This window comes from Colias philodice, chromosome 10 (genome assembly GCF_061535455.1).
Source record: "Colias philodice isolate Cphi_HAF_F1 chromosome 10, ilColPhil1 Martin Lab GWU primary, whole genome shotgun sequence".
In the NCBI taxonomy this organism is placed as follows: Eukaryota; Metazoa; Arthropoda; class Insecta; order Lepidoptera; family Pieridae; genus Colias; species Colias philodice.
The window spans coordinates 8,783,299-8,803,531 of NC_143095.1; the positions used below are offsets into that span (position 1 = coordinate 8,783,299).

At 36.5% G+C, this 20,233-nt stretch overlaps 2 protein-coding genes across 2 annotated transcripts in view; one reads left to right on the forward strand and one right to left on the reverse strand.

The window, feature by feature from the left end:
* The first annotated feature begins 210 nt into the window (after positions 1-210).
* Sar1 (Secretion-associated Ras-related 1) lies at positions 211-4,244 on the forward strand. The gene is made up of 5 exons (XM_089700133.1): positions 211-375; positions 692-741; positions 1,248-1,367; positions 2,644-2,945; positions 3,257-4,244. Exons 2-5 carry the CDS (start codon positions 699-701, stop codon positions 3,371-3,373), a joined length of 582 nt encoding a protein of 193 aa, XP_089556259.1. The 5' UTR covers positions 211-375; positions 692-698; the 3' UTR covers positions 3,374-4,244.
* Positions 4,245-8,216: 3,972 nt separating this feature from the next.
* LOC149485350 (uncharacterized) overlaps positions 8,217-20,233 on the reverse strand; it is a 49,366-nt gene continuing 37,349 nt past the window's right edge. The window contains exons 46-53 of the mRNA XM_089700155.1: positions 14,285-20,110; positions 13,952-14,170; positions 13,560-13,715; positions 12,957-13,095; positions 12,488-12,758; positions 12,226-12,355; positions 11,624-11,806; positions 8,217-10,473 (exon numbers count right to left, since the gene is read on the reverse strand). Coding sequence (XP_089556281.1) covers positions 10,381-10,473; positions 11,624-11,806; positions 12,226-12,355; positions 12,488-12,758; positions 12,957-13,095; positions 13,560-13,715; positions 13,952-14,170; positions 14,285-20,110 — 7,017 coding nt within the window. The 3' untranslated portion in view covers positions 8,217-10,380. The remainder of the gene's footprint in view (positions 10,474-11,623; positions 11,807-12,225; positions 12,356-12,487; positions 12,759-12,956; positions 13,096-13,559; positions 13,716-13,951; positions 14,171-14,284; positions 20,111-20,233) is intronic.

Below are 20,233 nucleotides of genomic sequence, written 5' to 3' on the forward strand. Positions count from 1 at the left end.
TCCCCCCCACTAACCCCTTTTTTGTGTGTATTTTTGAAATCTACGACCCAAAATTACCCAGGAACGTATCTTACTTTTTTGTTAGCTCCTCCACAGGCTCGCGTTTGAATAAGGGTTATACGATTTATTAATCTGCAGCTTTTGCTTTAGATAGGTATCGACTTAAAATTTAAAAAATAACTCTACTCTACCTATTGTCTATGTATGTACCCGGAAGTAGTTCACGTCATTGCCAACAGTAACGTTTGATATATCATCTCTGTCATAAAATTGAGAATTTCGTCGATTTTGACGAAAGAACATATTGCAAATAAGCTTGCAATAATAGGATAATATAAGTTTAGTATTAAATAAAATAGTTAATCTTACCTAAAAGTGAGTATGTTAATCATGTTTGGAGATTCTAGTTCAAGTTCCAACTACGCATGACGTCTTGTCATTCATATTACTCAATAGGTTTTTACATTGTTACTTTATTTTAGAAAAAAATTCTTATAATTTTCCAGAGAAATCCTTTGAAATTGATTTTTTCACATACTTGTTTATATTTAAGCGTCCGATGGTGATATTAAACTGCAAGTCATGATTATAAAAATATCTTCTTTGTGTCCTCTTTTGTGGAACTGAATCGTAGTTTAGAATATGTTGTATTATATTAATAGTTCAGTGAATGTTCTTTTTTAAATTCCAGTTTCAAAATGTTTATCTGGGATTGGTTTACTGGTGTCTTAGGATTCTTGGGTAAGTAAATCACCAAGGTATCTAAATAAAAAGTGTTATAAAAAATAGGACAGAATATATCATATATGCATGAGTATTGTACAAATTTGTAATGTTATTAATACTATTATATTTCAAAAAAATCGGGGGGTTGTTGTGTTAAATATATATGTAAGGATGATAATATAAAAGTTAGGGTTTTGTTCCAATTCCATTGAAATACATTATTTGCCTATATTTGATAAATATTACTCATCAAACTATGCAATATAATATGTAAAGATCGTAATAGGAAAAAAAATGTAACTCTTAATCATACCATCTGTTCTATAATGATTATAATCTCAGTGATAAATACTTGCTCTTTGAACTTATATCTAATATTATAATAACAGGTTTTTGAGGAAATATTGTTCACAACAATTTTTATATTTAAATTAGGTATTACTTTATATTTTAATTTTATTATTTTATTTATGTAATTTATACAATATGGATTGTGTTTTATCATTGTCATCTTTTTCAAGGTCTCTACAAGAAATCTGGCAAACTCTTATTTTTGGGTTTGGACAATGCTGGCAAAACCACATTGTTGCACATGTTGAAAGATGATAGATTAGCTCAACATGTGCCTACACTACATCCAAGTAAGTGCCATAAATATACTATTTGTCTATTTATAATTAACTAGATTTCCGCCCACGGCTTTGCCTGCGTTTTCAAAAGAAAACCCGCACAGTTCCCGCTCCTGTTGGATTTCTGGGATAAAACCTATTCTATGTGTTAATCCAAGTTAATAATATAAAAAAAAATAAGAAGGTTACATTTGTGGGATTGTGAGGCAGTAACAGTAATCTCTTGTTCTACTGACCTGATTTTGAAAATTATTTTACTTTTTGGTATCCTTACAATCTGGGTAAAATAATTTTGAAATTCTCTTTTTTAACTAAATATCATAATATCTACATATTATCAGACCTAAATACTAATTCAAGTTACTAAATATCATAATTGGGCTTCAATATAATATAATTGGTATGTTTCAAGGATAAATTTGAATGTCATAATATTTTGTTCATTGTGTACTATGATGTAAATTTGTTCTGTTAATATCCTTGTAAATATTTAACTTTTCTTAGTAATATATCGAGTGTATTTGTGAAGTATAGTTGTATATTTATATGTTGCTGTAAGAATGTAAAAACATTGAGATAGTAATCTAACTCACAAGGTTGCACACTGTTGAAAATTTTCTTGCAATTTAAGGCATCATTTCTTTACATTTTGTTATTTAATTTTTAAATTTAAATGACCAATGATTGTATTTTAATTTTTAACCGTATTTATAATTTTAAGGGGACATTTTATCACTACATAGTATAAAACTACGATTTAGATGCGGTATTTTTTAATAGATAGAGTGATTCTTGAGGAAGGTTTTAGTATATAATTTATTAGGTTTTATACAAGACATTTACTTAATAGTAAGATTTTTTTACAAATAAATCTTGAAGTACTTAATTAATTAGAAATTAAAAACTAAAATCTTATTAATCTTATTATCATGATCATCATCAGAAGTATAATAATAATTTTAAACATTATTCATCAATTTTAAACTACTAAAATAATATCAATGTGTCAATATTGTCTAATTATACAAATAAGTAATCCCTCATTTAGCTTAATGATATTTCAAAAAGGGATCAATAGGTTAAAGTCGTTAAGATTTCACATTGTTAGGATTTTTAACAATGTGAAATATAATAAGATAATATTAGCTCGACTAATTGTTCTATATGCGTAATGCGGCCCAATCCTTCAATAAAAATAATGAATGTAAAATTTCAGACAATTTGCTTTCATAATTTTAATCCACTATTCTGCCGCTATGATATTTATAAATAATAAAACGTATTTCAGCCTCAGAAGAGTTGTCAATAGGCAGTATGCGTTTCACGACGTTCGACTTGGGCGGGCATCAGCAGGCTCGGCGCGTGTGGCGGGACTACTTCCCTGCTGTGGACGCTATTGTGTTCCTCGTTGATGTCTGCGACCGTCAGCGCTTTAAAGAGTCTAAAATGGAATTAGACTCGCTCCTAACTGATGAAACCCTCAGCAACTGCCCCGTACTCATCCTCGGAAACAAAATTGACAAACACGGAGCGGCCAGTGAAGACGAATTGAGACAATTCTTCAATCTATACCAACAGACTACTGGAAAGGTGCGTATCGCGCTCGTGATTAGATATAGAGCAATAATGGTGACTAAGCATTATGTTTATTGTCTTATTCATATTGAGATAAAATTGTGTAAATTGTTATTATGTCGTCAATCTAGCACATTTCAATTATTCATTTTTACAGAATTATTTTTAATATAATATTTATAGCTATTACACTAGATATTTTTACTGCATAAAAATGTCCCTTTAATAAAAAAAATGTTACACTAAATTTTTGTCCAACCCCGATAAAGAAGTTTCACTTCAAAAAATATATTTCCTAATATAAAATAATGTGTATATTGTTTCAGGGCAAAGTGTCGCGGTCAGAGCTGGCAGGCAGGCCGCTAGAGCTATTCATGTGTTCAGTGCTGAAGCGCCAGGGCTACGGGGAGGGCTTCCGCTGGCTGGCCCAGTACATTGACTGAATACACTCCACATTTATTCGCTCGCTTTGCCTTTCCATACCAAGCCTGAACGTTGACAACTGTGGACTGTTGTGTTCAGTTGGAATGCGAAATTTAGTTAAATCTCTTTCACACAATACATTTGCATAATACCCGTCATTGATTGAAGTTACCAAACAATGTTGTGAGTAAAGTGCTAAACTGAATGAATGTCTACATTAAAGTATACGAGATCTTTAAAATTTTATTGGTGTATTATCAATGATATTTCTTAAATTTAACTAAATTTCGCGCTTTAATTCATTCTTTTATTTTGTTTAATTTCCTGATTTAAGTAACATAAATAACATTTAGCTAAATTATAACCGTTTTTATTTTTATTTTCTCATGTATGAAGCGAGATGGAACAATGCTTGCTATATTTGTAAAAATTAATACTAAAATGAAACAGTCTACTGTGTAGATCTCTATGAGTATATGAAAATGAAAAATTGTTTATTGTCAAAAAAGTGAAACAAAAGCTAAATAGATAATGAAGAGCGAGCTAGAGTAGTTTGGAGCGGTATAGGATGGTCACCATGAGAAGCTTTAGGTATAATATTGTTCACAGCTCTGTTGGGTTCTGTAGCTCAAAGCCCGTTTTAATTACTAAATATTTCGTCTTTACAAATCCGTTTCAATTCCTAACATTTTCTTCCAATTAACTATTTCGATACAAACTACAACATATCAGACTCACACATAATATAATTACTCTTTCAAAACTCGGTAATTAAGCAATTCGCTTTTATAACTAGATACATATTTAAAACAACTACAGAACCCACAATTTATTTACTCGGGCTTATTCTTATATTAGCACTTAATTCGTTTAAATACATTTTAAATAAATGAATAGAGGTGAGTATCGACTTCGCGCTCCAAGAGGTCGAACATTGGCGCGCGCTCCAGCCGCGTGAAATGGATACCAGTTTGGAACGCGCGCCAAAATGTTCGTTGGAGCGGTCGAACGCGGAGCGGTCCGTTCCGTCGGGTGTCGGTTTTTTACCGCGCATCAAACGTGGCGCGCGCGCCAATGGAGACGGGTTTGTCGTATTTTTTGTGTTTGTTGCGCTCCGAGTAATAATTATGGATAACCAAAGTTGCCGTAAATTAGTTCAGCTATATGGTACGAAAGAAGTTTTGTGGAACAGTAAAATTTCTTCGTATCATAATAAATCGCTTAGAGAAGATGCTTGGAGAGAAATCAGTAGTGAAATGGGAGTCCCTGTGCCGGAGTTAAAGAAAAAAATGCTGCTGGTGCTCGTACACGACTAGCTTCCGCCTTCCATGATGAACGGTCAAACACTGGAACAGTTGCCACGCGCGCCAGGCGCGCTTAGTTGATATACTTCAATTATTTGGAACGCGCTCCGCGGAACGCACTCTCGGCGCGGTCATTCATGGCGCGCGCGCCAGGAGCGCGAAGTCGATACCCAGCTTAGGACTTTTGTTCCTGGGTTACTTCATTTGGTTTGCAAAACCGTGTAAAGTTATAATTTAGGTAATGGTGCAATTATTTGCGTTTGTGTAGTATTGCGTCGGGTCCAGTCATACTTCGTGTCTACCCATTACTGTAATATCTAAAATATCGTATTTATCATTGTTTCTATTAGATTTATATAACTGATTGTATAATTTTTCACTATACGATCTATGTGACATTGAATTTATTTATTTCTATTTTCAGTTTCTCATTCCAACTATCGAGTGATAATTTTGAAATTTGATTATATATACCATAGTTCATTGTGCTATGTTCTTTAAACGCGATGTTTATTTTTGTAAATTATTTCAATCGACTCAATATTTATATTCAATTTTCTTTATTTTCGTATTTGTGAAACGGCTGGTCTATATGAAAATTGTCTTGTTTTTAAACGGTACAAGTTATATTATTCAAGCTTGTAGCACAAGTCTTAACTGCAAAGAAGATTAATTAAAATAAAATTTAATGTTCTTGCAAAATATTTCTCAACGTAATTAGTTATTGCCATCACCAGGATTGCCTATGGATGAGTTCAAACCATTAGTTGTAAGTAGATAGCAATGGATCTGTTACGTATTCGTATGAACGAATGAAAATTTATTCCAAAATAAAATTATAATAAGGCTTTATTTACTAACTACGACGAGCCGTTTCCGACAGCGTGTTGTCATCAACTGCTGATTTTCCAGATTTACTTAGGATTGTTCTTCGGTATATTATTTTTGCATTATAATAAGTTCAAAAATGTTTGTAATAAAATTTTTATCAAACAAATGTTTTGATTTATTTATTATATCCTCTAGAGTCTAGCCCTTAGTTTAAGACTCACAAAGAATAAATAGAAAAGATCAAATGGTCATACATTGGTCACACATTAACAAGAAGCCTATGAAAAGAGAGGGATAAGAAAAAAGCCTATGTCAACTGAATATTATTATGTACAAATTGATATGAATACAGAATCTTGGGGTAGCGTGCTTAAAATATCCATCAAGTGAAATTAAGTTTGGGATTACCGATTAGGATCTAAAATATTGAAAGCAAGAGAAAGACTCGATTAGTTCAAAAAGAAAAATAACTGTCCTGGAGGCATTAGGGTGCTTATCCAACAGAGATGTGCTATGCAACTATGCTACGAAAATGTAGCTATGCTATGAAACTATGTCACCGTTTCCACCAATGCTAAGGTGCGAGAGTTGTGCTATGAAGATGCGCCGACCCAAAGTAGCGGTGCGAGGTAGATGCGCAGCTCCAGCTATGCGATGTATCGATAGTAGGCGCTCTACACATAGCACGCATCCTCCCAAATACAAAACAGAGCTGAAACCGTTTCCACCAGTGCTACACTATGTGCATTATTGAATACTAGCTTACCGGTTTCGCCCGCTTTGTCTAAAACCTAATAAATTATATACTAAAAACTTCCTCTTGAATCACTATCTATTAAAAAAACCGCATCAAAATCCGTTGCTTAGTTTTAAAGATTTAAGCATACAAAGGGACATAGGGACAGAAAAAGCGACTTTGTTTTATAATCCAGTCTGTAGGTATTTATGCTCTACAAAAGGTGGCGTAGAAAATGTTTTGAAACGATATTGTTTAGGTATGAAAGGTTAATCAAAATCCAAGTTTTCGACCTTGACGGACCCAGGCGCTAGCCGCCATCTTGAATTAAAGGTGCTAAAATTAGGTATATTTTAAATAACTTCTCAATTGTTTACTAAATCACAAAAGTGTCTATGAGGGATTCAAAGAAGACAAAATTACCTACATTTTTTTCATACATGATTATTCTGTAAGTCTTAAAGGTAAAAAGTTACAAGCGACGGAAATAATAATATTTACAGAAATCATATAATTTTAATTTTGTTTAAAAATTGTACAGCTATCATTTTTTTAATTCTCTTTGATGGCCCGGGCTGGTTAATGGTGGCTTCTTCATTATCGTCGCTGAAATTTTCTGTTTCATTGTCTGTATTTTTAGTTTCCAACCATGAAATTTCGTCATCATGACCAGAAGAAATCGAAGACGCTGGAGCACGCTTTCTAGTAACTTTTTACGGAGGGGACATGGATAAGGAATCCTTAGAAGATATCCGATATGAACGATTCGTAAAGTTATCAATAAAAAGTAAATTTAATCGACGAAATTTCATGGTTGGAAACTAAAAATACAGACAATGAAACAGAAAATTTCAGCGACGATAATGAAGAAGCCACCATTAACCAGCCCGGGCCATCAAAAAGAATAAAAAAAGATTGCTGCACAATTTTTAAACAAAATTAAAATTACATATATGATTTCTGTAAATATTATTATTTCCGTCGCTTGTAACTTTTTACCTTTAAGACTTACAGAATAATCATGTATGAAAAAAATGTAGGTAATTTTGTCTTCTTTGAATCCCTCATAGACACTTTTGTGATTTAGTAAACAATTGAGAAGTTATTTAAAATATACCTAATTTTAGCACCTTTAATTCAAGATGGCGGCTAGCGCCTGGGTCCGTCAAGGTCGAAAACTTGGATTTTTATTAACCTTTCATACCTAAACAATATTGTTTCAAAACATTTTCTACGCCACCTTTTGTAGAGCAGAGGCTTTTACATTTCCCCACAGACTGGACTATTATACTATGTAGTGATGATGATTGGTAGATAACAAACGCATCCACAGCAACGTAGCATAGCACATCTCGGGTTGAAAAGCACCCAAGTAATAAATAAATAAATAAATAAATATTATAGGACATTATTACACAAATCAACCTAGTCCCACAGTAAGCTCAATTAAGGCTTGTGTTGTGGGTACTAGGCGACGATAAATATAATATTATAAATACATATATAGATAATAACACCCAGACCCAAGAACAAATAATTGAGTTCATCACACAAATATTTGCCCTGACCGGGGATCGAACCCGGGACCGTCGGCTTAGTAGGCAGTTACTTTACCACTGCGCCAACCGCGTCGTCGAAAAGTCTCTTGTTTATATTTAGGTTGATATACAGAATTTACACCTATAAAGTTTTACTGTATGTTAATTGTTAAGATGGTGTGACTGTGTTGATATTTTTTTAGTAACGGAAGAATCCTTTCATTTGATAAAATTCGTTGCTTTTTTTAAATTTGGATCAAATTATCTGTGATCAAAACACCAATATTGCTCTGCCCTGTAGAGTATGTTGATGCAACGTGTATCAACATTTCGTTACGCAAATGTAGGTCGAAGTATAATTTTATATAATAAGGTAAGCGTGTACCATACAGTTTTTCAATAATGCAGTTATAATTAATAGGTTGGGGAAGAGGAATAAAAAAACAAGTTAATAATTAAAAGTTTTATTTAATGAATGGAAAAAATGTGACAAAAATATTAATTCTAAAATATTTTAAATAGAACCTTCACAAACATACACAATTCCTTCTCATGATAGTTATACTTGTTACCGCTGTAAATGAATGGGAATGCATTATAATAAATAATTTGATGGAAAGCAATGTAACATCACTCAGATTGTGTTCCACGCATTTTAACATAAACCTAATACATGATTATTTCTTATTGAAAACATTACGATTGCATTATAATTATTTACAAAAACGGTATCTTTCATATGATATTGCACATTTAACACTTAAAACTACATCGTAACGTCGTCTGTAGGTGCTCCGTCGGGGACACAATGTGACCCATACTTATGCTTATTCGAGAGCCAAGATTGTTTTATATGGAAAATTATATATGTACTAGCGGTCCGCCCCAGCTTCGCCCGTGGTACATGTTTACGTTTTCTCTACATAAGAACCATCCTCGTACTTCAAGGAATATAATAAAAAAAGAATTATCGAAATCGGTTCAGCCGTTCTCGAGTTATGCGCTTACCAACACATTTTGCGATTCATTTTTATATATAAGAAGAAGATAAATGATGATGAAAAGTCGTAGAAAAAATAACATTTTAACAATTACGTTCTATCATTATATATTTCGAAATGATTTGAAACAATCTTGCCTCTCAAACGTCTTTACAAAGCCAACACCGGATTAAAAATTATTCAATACTTCATATACACGTATATAAAGCTAATTATATAAGGACACGCATTATAACTCACACTAATCACAATGGCCACTAAGATTGCTTTGCGTGACTACGAGTGAGGTATGTTCACATTTGGGATTATTCATGGGAGCGTAACTTTTAAATATATTGGTGTAAACTAATTACTTAATCAAATGTAATACCTCTCTTATGGTTTGATAATTAAATGACTATAAACTAATCGACACAAATCATGAACGAATCTTTTAGGAAGTAAACTTACAATAAATTTAATAAACATAATCAAGAAACTTGAAATGGAAGATATAACGTTAATACGTTATCTAACTAAAACAGTAGCGAGAAAGAACTACTTTTATACTAGGGTTCTAGATCCTAAAACGCTACGTTTTCTCGCGTATAGTACCGATTATTATAATTTATATTTATTATTGTAAATGAGGTTTTCCTAATCTAACGTATCTATAGAAGGCGCCCTGGTGTCCGTACGTCTAACCTACGTGCTACATACAAAACGGTGAGGCACGATGTGGCGTTTATCTGTCCACTAAGTTATTTCATCTAATTTACGCACCTACAATTATCATTACAATTGTATAATATTCGAAATAAATATGATATATTTATTCGTATTGTTAGTCCCAATAAATGTCGATCATATATTCACAGGTCAAATATAAAGAAAATAGAAATAGTTCAACAATCAATCGGTAGATAAATAACCTAAAAGACAGATCATATACACGGCTACGACTAAACGAATCGCGCGTCACTAAATGCAAACGGATATCTTCTTTACCGCAAACTTCGCATGAGATTATAATTAATAAAATATATTTTTGATCATCGTCCCATTTCGATGAAGTCAAAGTCATTCAAGTCAATAAAGAGAATTATTAAATTTACATATATGTATATACATAATCATATTATTTATTTTAGATAGAATTAAGTCGATAGCAACAGTAAATAAACATTCGAAAGTGATAAAAATTCTTCAAAATAAAAGAAATATTTCAAGAATGCATAGCAAAAAAATAATAATTATACCTTAATCTACAGAAATACCTAATTTTTATATATTCGGAAAACTTCGTCTAAAAACTATTAATAATAACAATGATTTCTAAATAAATTTATGATTAAATTATTTAACCTCTGTGAGTGGTCACGTACAAATAAATCAAAACTATCTTGTAAAATTATTATAGTCTTATAAAATAGATCACACATGAGCTTAAAAGTGTATACCGTTACGTGTTTACAACAATTTGACTACGTTAGAGTGATTTCACTTTGGTACATCTAACTAACACTCATAGCCTTTACTTATTACCATCTATACACGCATCATAACCTATTATTTCCGCCCGACTTGTATGAATACCTAATATTAAAGTTTTGTGATAATTAAGTGTTTAGTGTCGGTTTAGTTCATCCACTTGCGGCAGTTGGGCGCGCCGCACATGCACATGATTTTGTGAGCGTCGTCTTCTATGTCGAATTTGTAGTCGTACGCCAACTGTAAAAGATATATTTTCTTTTACATCAATTATTATTTATCATCGTTAGTTGAAGCAAATCAGGGTGTCGTGACGTAATCATGATAACGGTGATGTAGTAAGTGATAATGATAGCGGCGAAGTTGTTTAAGTTGTTAGTGATAATAATAGCGGTGATGTTGTTTAGTTTGTTAGTGATAATGATAGCGGTAATGTTGTTTCAGTTGTTAGTGATAATGATAATGGTGATGTTTTTAATGTTGTTAGTGATAATGAGCGGTGATGTTGTTTAGTTTGTTAGTGATAATGATAGCGTTGATGTTGTTTAGTTTGTTAGTGATAATGATAGCGTTGATGTTGTTTAGTTTTTTAGTGATAATGATAGCGTTGATGTTGTTTAGTTTGTTAGTGATAATGATAACGTTGATATTGTTTAGTTTGTTAGTGATAATGATAATGGTGATGTTGTTTAGTTTGTTAGTGATAATGATAGCGTTGATGTTGTTTAGTTTGTTAGTGATAATGATAGCGTTGATGTTGTTTAGTTTGTTAGTGATAATGATAGCGTTGATGTTGTTTAGTTTGTTAGTGATAATGATAGCGTTGATGTTGTTTAGTTTGTTAATGATAATGATAGCGTTGATGTTGTTTAGTTTGTTAGTGATAATGATAGCGTTGATGTTGTTTAGTTTGTTAGTGATAATGATAGCGTTGATGTTGTTTAGTTTGTTAATGATAATGATAGCGTTGATGTTGTTTAGTTTGTTAGTGATAATGATAGCGTTGATGTTGTTTAGTTTGTTAGTGATAATGATAGCGTTGATGTTGTTTAGTTTGTTAGTGATAATGATAGCGTTGATGTTGTTTAGTTTGTTAGTGATAATGATAGCGTTGATGTTGTTTAGTTTGTTAGTGATAATGATAGCGTTGATGTTGTTTAGTTTGTTAGTGATAATGATAGCGTTGATGTTGTTTAGTTTGTTAATGATAATGATAGCGTTGATGTTGTTTAGATTATTAGTAATTTTCGAAGACGATGATGAATGATGATGCTACTGACTTTGATATTAAATAAGGGATTGTTGGAGATAATGGTTGTTGTAAGTGATTTTGGTGATTCTTGGAGGCTTTTACTGTTCATAAGGATAGTGTCGGTATGTGTGGGCGTACCTCCTCGCCGCGCGAGATGCGGCGCTTGGCGAATATGATGATGCGCAGGTGGCGGTCCACCTCGACGGTCTCGGCGACGCAGTTGGGCTGGCACGAGTGGTTGATGTACCGCGCCAGCCCGCCGCACAGCGTGGCGTCCACCACGCGCCGCTCGTCCAGCCGGAACATGTAGATGCCGCGGTTCTGGTTATTGGAAATATTGTTAATACTAGCCGATGAGTAATATTTATAAATATCTAGCTGTGCAGCGCAGTTTCACCCGCGGACGAACCCGCAGGAAATAACAGACTACTAGGTATCATCATGTTTTTGCGTGAAAGAGTTATAACATCCATCCACACAAACTTTCGCATTTTTTATATTTAGGAGGGTTTACTTACGGATCGGTAGAAAAAAAGACGCTTCGCAAAACAAGTTAAATTGTACAAATAAAAAGTTTAAGACAGCGCTGGATTTACACTATGGGTACTTGTGTGGGAAATTCTTGGAAAATTTTCAAAGGCAAAAAAAGTCACGAGACAGAGTAAACAAAACTTCATCACATTATCTAAAATGCTTTACAACAAGTTTTGAAATCATACTATTGTTTTTATTAGACTTACCCTAGCTTCATATTGCTTCTCTCTAATTTCGGACAGTTCGGAACGAATGATCTCGCCAATGTATTCTATTACCATTGTGTGTTTCTCCAGGTCTCGCGCTGCGTACAGTCCTAAGCCTTGGATTTTGGATCTGAAATTTAAATATTAGATAAAATTTTATTTATAATGTTTTAAATTCGAGTTGTAAACGTATACGTGTCAAGCTAGAAGGGTGTCGTGATATGAAGGTGTGTGATTTTAAGTTATAAGAGAGTGTGCTTACCGCGCAAGATACACATTGTTCCGCCACTCGAGCTTCATCTTCTTATACTGGCTGCTTTTCGTATGGACGAACTGTTTGGAGTAAGGACACGCGGGCGAGTCGAGCGCAGCGGGCGGGGCCTGCGCGGGCACCAGCGAGCGGGTCGGGCGCCGCCACACGCGGGCACATCGGGCCTCGCTGCGGGCACAGCCGGAGGGGTTCACTGCTAGACCGCCCTCTAGGAGCGCTGAGCGGCCGAACTTGAAGCGGTAGTCGGTTAGCGTCTCGATACCTGTAGAGGCAAGACAGGGAGGGTTAATAATGTAGAGAATTTTTTTTTATTTATGCCCACATTTTTACAAATAATAAAAAATGCAATGAGCTATAGTGAGTCATGAGATACTTCGTACAAAATAAGATAATAATATACTCATTTATCATAAACATCACTTTTAAGAGTGTCATAAATTATTTGTTAATAAATTCGTACCGGGTAAACTTTCCAAAACTCTGACAACAGCTGGTTCAGTGAGACCAAACAAATCTTCTCCAGTCACATAGTTGGGCCACAGTTTCAAAATGCCATCCTCATTTCTGCCTTCTCTTAAAGTTGCCACCGCATCGAGAACCTGCAAAAATCATTAATTTTATCGTTTTTCGAGGCGCGAGACGTTCTGAAAAAATTTTCTCCAACAAATGTACTTATTCCTTACAAAACCATTCAGAACTAATCCCTAACACAATACAATAAAGACTCATTTCGTTTAACAAGTAACGTACAGCGGCCCATGCGGCGCGCGGCCACACACAATCATCTCATGGCGCGAGTGGTCCTGCATACGCACGTGGAAGCTAAGATAATTTTCCAGCCACGTACAAAATATTCTCCAACAAATGTGTCATTTAAAATACACACGAAATGCAACCCTAACACAACACAATAAGAACAAAGTTTACGTACAGCAGCCCAAGCGGCCCTCGTGGCGCGAGTCGTCCTGCACGGGCACGTGGAAGCTACGCTATAAGCCCTAGCCACGAAAATACACACAAAACTAATCCCTAATACAATGCAATAAGAACTAATATCACGTACAGCTGCCCAAGCGGCGCGCGGCGTGGGCGCGCACATCTCGTGGCGCGAGTCGTCCTGCACGCGCACGTGGAAGCGCGGCTTGCCCTCCTCCTCCGATATCCAGCACACGTAGCGGCAGCGGCTGTTCGCGCGGCTCATCGACCAGAAGAAGCGGACCTGATGGAAAAACAAATAAATTTATTCATGTATTTAAAATTTTTATTACCACACAATTTACTTATTTATGACATGATATTGATGATTTATGATAAAAATATAATATTTATGAAAAAACGAAACCCCTAATGTTAGGTGTACAATCTCAACATTTTAAATGTGTCAAATTGCCGATTAATTGAAGTTATAAACATCTATTCCTAAATGATAGTAACAAGTCTGTAAGGAACACTTACGATTTTATATCCAATAGGGTAAATATAGTTAGGCGTGTGGAATGCAGCTAATTGATGCGGTAGCAGATGACCGGGGCTTAAGAATATGAGTCCTCCCACTCGAATTAAGTGATTTGTGTCCGAGTGTAACATCACAGACGCGACTTGGCGTTGCTCGTCGCGTGATATGTATACGCGTCGTTGCACGCTTAGAGTTGTTAATTCGTTGTCTTTCTCGTTCTGTTAACGAATAAATTTTACTTTATTAAGGTATCTATAAAAATAAAGAGCATATTCTATTTTATTAATAAAGTAATTACTGATACTGAAAAGGAACAAGAAAAAAATAATCACCTTAGGAGCATGTGAAGCGCAGAAAGCAGTTTTATTTTTGTAGAACACGCAGTTGTCTTTCACAGCGCATCCAAGATGGTAAACGCTTCCACATCTAACTTTGAAGCATCTCACGGTCGCTCCCAATCGTCTGCAAACTGCGCACGTCGCGTTTGAACCAGCCGCGAGAGCGTTGTCCACATTCATAAGAGCACCACTGACAGTTTCATATACGCCTTCAGACCACAACGCACAATTTAAGTGCACCCATCTATCTACATCACAGTTGAGTAATCTCGATACGCCATCTGCTACACCGTCTCCTTGAATACCACATAGCTCACACTTACGGAAGTCCTCGTTGGTAACCGGCATAATAGCAACACCGGTGCGGAATACCAACTCAGTGAGCTCTCTATCAGTTGGTCTTTTGTATTTAACTGGCGGTCCGATGCAACCTGGTGCCCATAACTTGTAACGTATTCCCTTATATTTCTCTTTCTCCACGCTTTGATTACTCTTTTCGTCTTGTTCACTTTTCAAATCTTCATCCAGCGCGCTTACATCATCACCCACTTCTTTCATCAGTTCATCGTTATCCAATGAATCCATAAAGGACAGGTCCATCTTTTCGTCTTTTATATCTGGTTTTATATCCAAATCATCAGTTTCCATACTTTCTGTTGAAGCTGTATCGAAATCATCACGATCTTTCGATAAATTGGTTTCGATGTCAGATTTGTTATCTTCTTTTATCGCTGCTTTACTTTTGCCATCAAGAATAATATTTGTCGGCCTCCAGGCGAACCTTTCGTAACATTGAGTGCTACAGAAATATAACTCTGAATCACTATCACACAGTATTTCTTCAGCGTTACCTTTGTTTGCTGCTAGCAATGGAAACTCGGAAGCTTTAGCTCTAACAACTGAATCTAATATGACAACATCGCAATGTCGACAGAACTTTGCAGCTCCATTTAAAATGCTTTGTATGTCAATTGGTGCTCCCTCTTTACCATCTTTTCCTTTTGACCTATACAGACCTAATTTATGTGATGGCGGCGTAGCTGTACGTTCAACAATTTGATATGACGTTGGAGGAGGAATATGCAATATTCCTGCAAGCTCTTTGAGTACTCCCAGTATATCTTCTGCAGCCCCCGAAGTTAACGTTAAGGTAACGGTGACATTTTCATTATTTTCAGTATTTCCTGGAGAATCCTCCATCTTAGTTTTAACAAGTGAATCACCTTCAATAGATTTGAGTTGCTTTTGACCATCTTCTTCGTCTCTCAATTGATACAAGGACAACGGTTTAACGCGAATAGGTATAGGTGCAATTAGAGGTATAACGGGTGAAACACGACCAGATAAAAGCATATCGTCGTCTTCCTCCTCCTCGTCGTCATCAATTAATTTAAGGCCTGGGAATCTATCGTCTGGTTCGACTTCAAAGCCTTCCGGACTTGAACAACTGACAATAGTATCAGGAGTATCTGTATCTCGTTCTTTACAAATAAAATCAAGCTTTTTGTCTTCAGGGTCCTCTTCGAATAGTATTGGTTGAAATTCTTGATCGTAGAACCCTCGTTGCGTCGATGCTGTTGGTTTCTCAGGCAATGGCTCTTCCTCTCCAAATGGTTTGGTGTTATAATAATCAGCAACGTTTGGTATCTTTGCATTTCCAAAATCTCCTACTAAATCTCCTTTCAAAATATCGTAATCTTTATTTTTTAATTTTGTCAAATCGCCTGATCCAAATAATGGACATACAGCAAAGTTAGTAGTCAATGATGGTTCCTGTATTTGCATTGGGGGCAATAGACGTAGCTGAGCCATTAAATTATCAATAAAGGTATCATAATCTTCTTCATACCTAGAGCCTTTACGAGGTCGTTTCTTCGCAGCAGCGTGAATACCATTTTCGGCTGCCGCCTTCAAATTCATTTGTAGCTGTTTTCGTTTTTTCTGTTGATATTCTCTCCTCTTACGTTTCTTAGCCTCGGATGGCGTTTCAGAAGGATTAATTTCCGAAGCGTTATCCATAATTACACTTTCAGGGAATTCTTCTTTCATTGGCTGGTCAAGCTTTCCTTGGTCGGATGCAGTCGAAACCCCAGAGGTAGCAGACTGCTGAGAACTTTCATCGAGAAGTTCTTTTTTTACATCCATAGGTGTAAAAGGTCTATGCACTGGACTTTGTTGAGGCGGAAGAACTTCCTTCTTTATTATTTGTTGTTGCAACATTTGTTGACTCTCGACACTCATTGGGTACATAGGCATAGTCTTCATAGTAGGAGAACATTCGGGAATCGGTGTAGTATCTTCTTTAGTTAACAACTTCACAGGTTGCTTTCTAACATCCATCAATGATTGCGTGGATGTCTGTAACATCGGTGACATGGAAGACGTGGGAATCGATGTTATTGACCGACTTGTAAATGGTTGACTGATGCTTGTGATGTGCCTTGGTGAATTTTTGGGTATTTCTACATCTTGTGTTAAGGACAGAGTAGGCGGAGGAATAGATGGTCTAGCTAACTGCGCTTCTAGAGAAGGTATTGTACCAAGCGCTGGAGCAGTTCTCTGAATTGTTACTGTCCTTTGTGGGACAACATTTGACGTCGTCGTAGTCGTTTGCAACAATTGTTTCAATAACACATTTTGTGATTCATCGCTTCTTTGATTCGCGCTCGATTGTTGTGAATTTTTATTAGCCGCATTATCAGACGCAGTCGACGCGTTCGCCTCATCTGTTTCCATGGGTTCTGATTTTACAATAACAGACTCCACACTGTGACGCTTTGTAGGCTGAATGTGCCCGACAATTACTTCGCTTTTCGGTTCATCAGTTGATTTTGACCTTTTCAAAGGTGATGTCAATTGAGTGTGTAGTAATTTTGAGGAAGTTATAAAATTAAGAGGACCTTGAGTTTGCTTAACTTGCATTTGACTCAATGCTGGATTTACAATACTATGCGTACGAACCGTTACATTAGGAGCTGGCTCTTTATTACTCATTATGGACCTCGACGTCATTACAAGTGCTGGAGGTTGACTGGAACTTATATTTTGAGGATTAAATTGCAAATTACTAGTATTAATTTGCCTAGCCGGTTGAAGTAAGGTATGGCCTAAAATACTGGTTGGTAAAACTTGAGATTTCTGAAAACTGCTAATACTTGTTGTTATTGTGTTGTGAGAATGTATAAGTTGCGGGTTGCTTAAATTGCTTTGAATTTTTGAAAGAGCAGGCATTTGAATTATTTGCGATGGCATAGAAGACGCAATGGATTCTTCATTGGGGTTAAAAGTTTGGTTAGTTACAAGCGGCGATTGAGCTGGAGACTTCATTAAAGAGCTTTGCATATTCACGGGAGAGTTAATAGGTGACACAGTAGGTGATTTTCGCATCTGTCCCATTGTTGATAGTGTGTTTACTCGTGATCCAAATGCTTGAGCGGCACTGATCGACATCGACTCTACCGTCCCAGTTATTGATGTAGGTGGTTTTTCAATTCTTTGAATGGGAGACGGCCTCGATGTGGCGACCTCAACCTTTGAAGACGGTAATAAACTCTCATAATTAACTTGAGTAGGAGTTGCTGCATCACCGATTTTTCTTGTTATAGTTTGAGATTCGACTTTTGCAGTACTTGTATTTAATGAAGACATGATAGTTCTCAACTGTTGCGATACACTGGCCATATTGGATGTCATCTCTGCGGGTTGAGATAAGGGTGACAACTGTGGAACACTTGCAGATTGTATATTCAATCTTTCTTGTTCTCTTGATGTGAATGAAGGCTGCTCCTGGGGTTCTTTATTCTCTTGTTGTGGAGTTTGATTATTGATGGGATTGCTAGGATTATGAGCCGTTGTTGGATTCGTTAGTTTAGTCTGTTGTTGCTTTCCACCATAAGTCTTAGCTTCGTCTCCTATATTATCGAGCATACAGAGCATATCTTCAAACGATTCAACATGTTTAGGATTACCCTCTACAGTTTCCGAGTGCTCTCTCATTGTTATATCGTTAAGATAGCGCTCTTGGGAAGGAGTGGGCGATGGTATAGATATCTGAACTGATTCTTGGGCCATGTCTGATGATATTTGCATATTAGAATCAATAACCATTTCTTTAGTTTGATTAGCAATCGCTTTAATTGTTTTCACAACATTTTCTTCGGGTTTATTTTCTGATGCTGAAGTAAGCTCATGACTGGACTTACTATATGGTAACAGTAAGTTACTTTGAAGATTATCTTCTGGTTTGTCTTCATCATCTCCTTCCATAATATTGTCTGGGATTTTCTCTGGAATTGGATCTGGACTCTTTATATCAGCTTTTCCCAAAAGGAGAGGGGTTCTGTCAGATAGACAGAGAGTATGAGGCAGTTCAGTTTGCTGACTTATTTCATTTTCAATATCAATATCTCTGTTCGAATCTTTTATATTATGTGACATCGGTTTTGTCTCTTTTGATGAAGATTCTTGAGACATTGTAGACAACATAATGTTATGTTGGGATGTTGATGAAACTGGATTTTGTCCTTCTTGGCTACTTTCAGATGTCACTGTACTGTCAGGAGAAGCAGCATCATCTTGAAATATTTTGGCAGGCAGCGTAGCATCATGTGTCACAGATAAACTCGACAGTTTAGTATTAGCCAGCGATAGACCCATCGGTTTTTCAATTGTTTTAACAATCTTTTGTTTCACTTGATGCTGCGTCATTATTGTTACCGGAACCCGTGATTGTCCAGAAATTGTATTTGATGTGGCGAGAGTAATAACAGGATTAATACATGAACCTTTCGGCACATTGGACGATATTACACTTATAACTGAACTCATAGGTTTATTATGTGACTGAGATGACAAATTAAGTTGTTGATTCGTTATATTCAATGGAGCTTTTTTAATTTGTGCTTTGGGCAATCCACTGTTATGTCCACCGACGCCTCCAATCGGCACAGATAGATTTTTCAAAACCGGCACGGAGATGGTTTGATTCGCTATAGAAACCGAAGCCACTGTAGCTTGAGAAACTTCATTTAATATTTTCGTATTAGAGTGAGGAGAAAGAACCGTCGCGCTCAAGACAGGTAAACGCGAGAGAGTCGAACTTTGGGAGGTGTTTACTAGTTTATATTGTTGCAAGTTACTAGACGGCTGCTTCGCTGTCGCCAAGCTAATAACGGCGACAGTTTTCGTCGTAGTTTCAGTTCTGGTAGGTGCTTTCTCATGCGAAGTTTCTTCTTCGGCCTCATCTTCCGGTTTTCCACTATCAATCAGTTCCTCGAAATCTTCCTCTGTGGCGATTCTTTCTTCAGGCGATATAGCGCCCGGCTCGACGACAACAATATCATCATCGTCCAAATGTTCAACGAGATGTTCGAGATCATCATCTTTCGCGAAGCTCATCCTCGCGTCCGTCGCGTACTCGACATCATTCGAGTAAATGACGTATTTCCTCGAGTCGCTCGTTTCGCCTTCCTCCTGTGAATCCGGAGCGGCCGTTTTGCCGGGGAACCTGGAGCGCGGGGCGGAGCCTCGTTTGAGAATGGATATTTTGTTGACGTGGGCGGGTCTTCGTCGCTCGTCTTCTTTAGTGGGCCACGGGGGGGCGCCGCCGAAGAGGCCGGGCTTGAAGTATCTGTAGCCGGGCGGGAAGGGCGCGAGGTGGTGGTGGTGGCCGCCGCCGTGGTCGTGCAGCGGCGCGGGGGACGCGGCGGGCGACGCGGAGGGGGTCGGCGTGCGCGCCACGTGCGGCGAGCGGGACAGCGACGGGGACGCCGGCGCGCCGCCCATCGGGCTGTACTGCTGCCGCTGGAGCATCTGCTGCCGCTGTGTGAGGGCATTTCCAAAATAAGTATGTATGTGCCTAAATAAAATATTTAACAAATTTACCAATATTAGCAAAAGTATTTCTATTATAATTAATTTGATACCTGTATTATAACTCAAAAT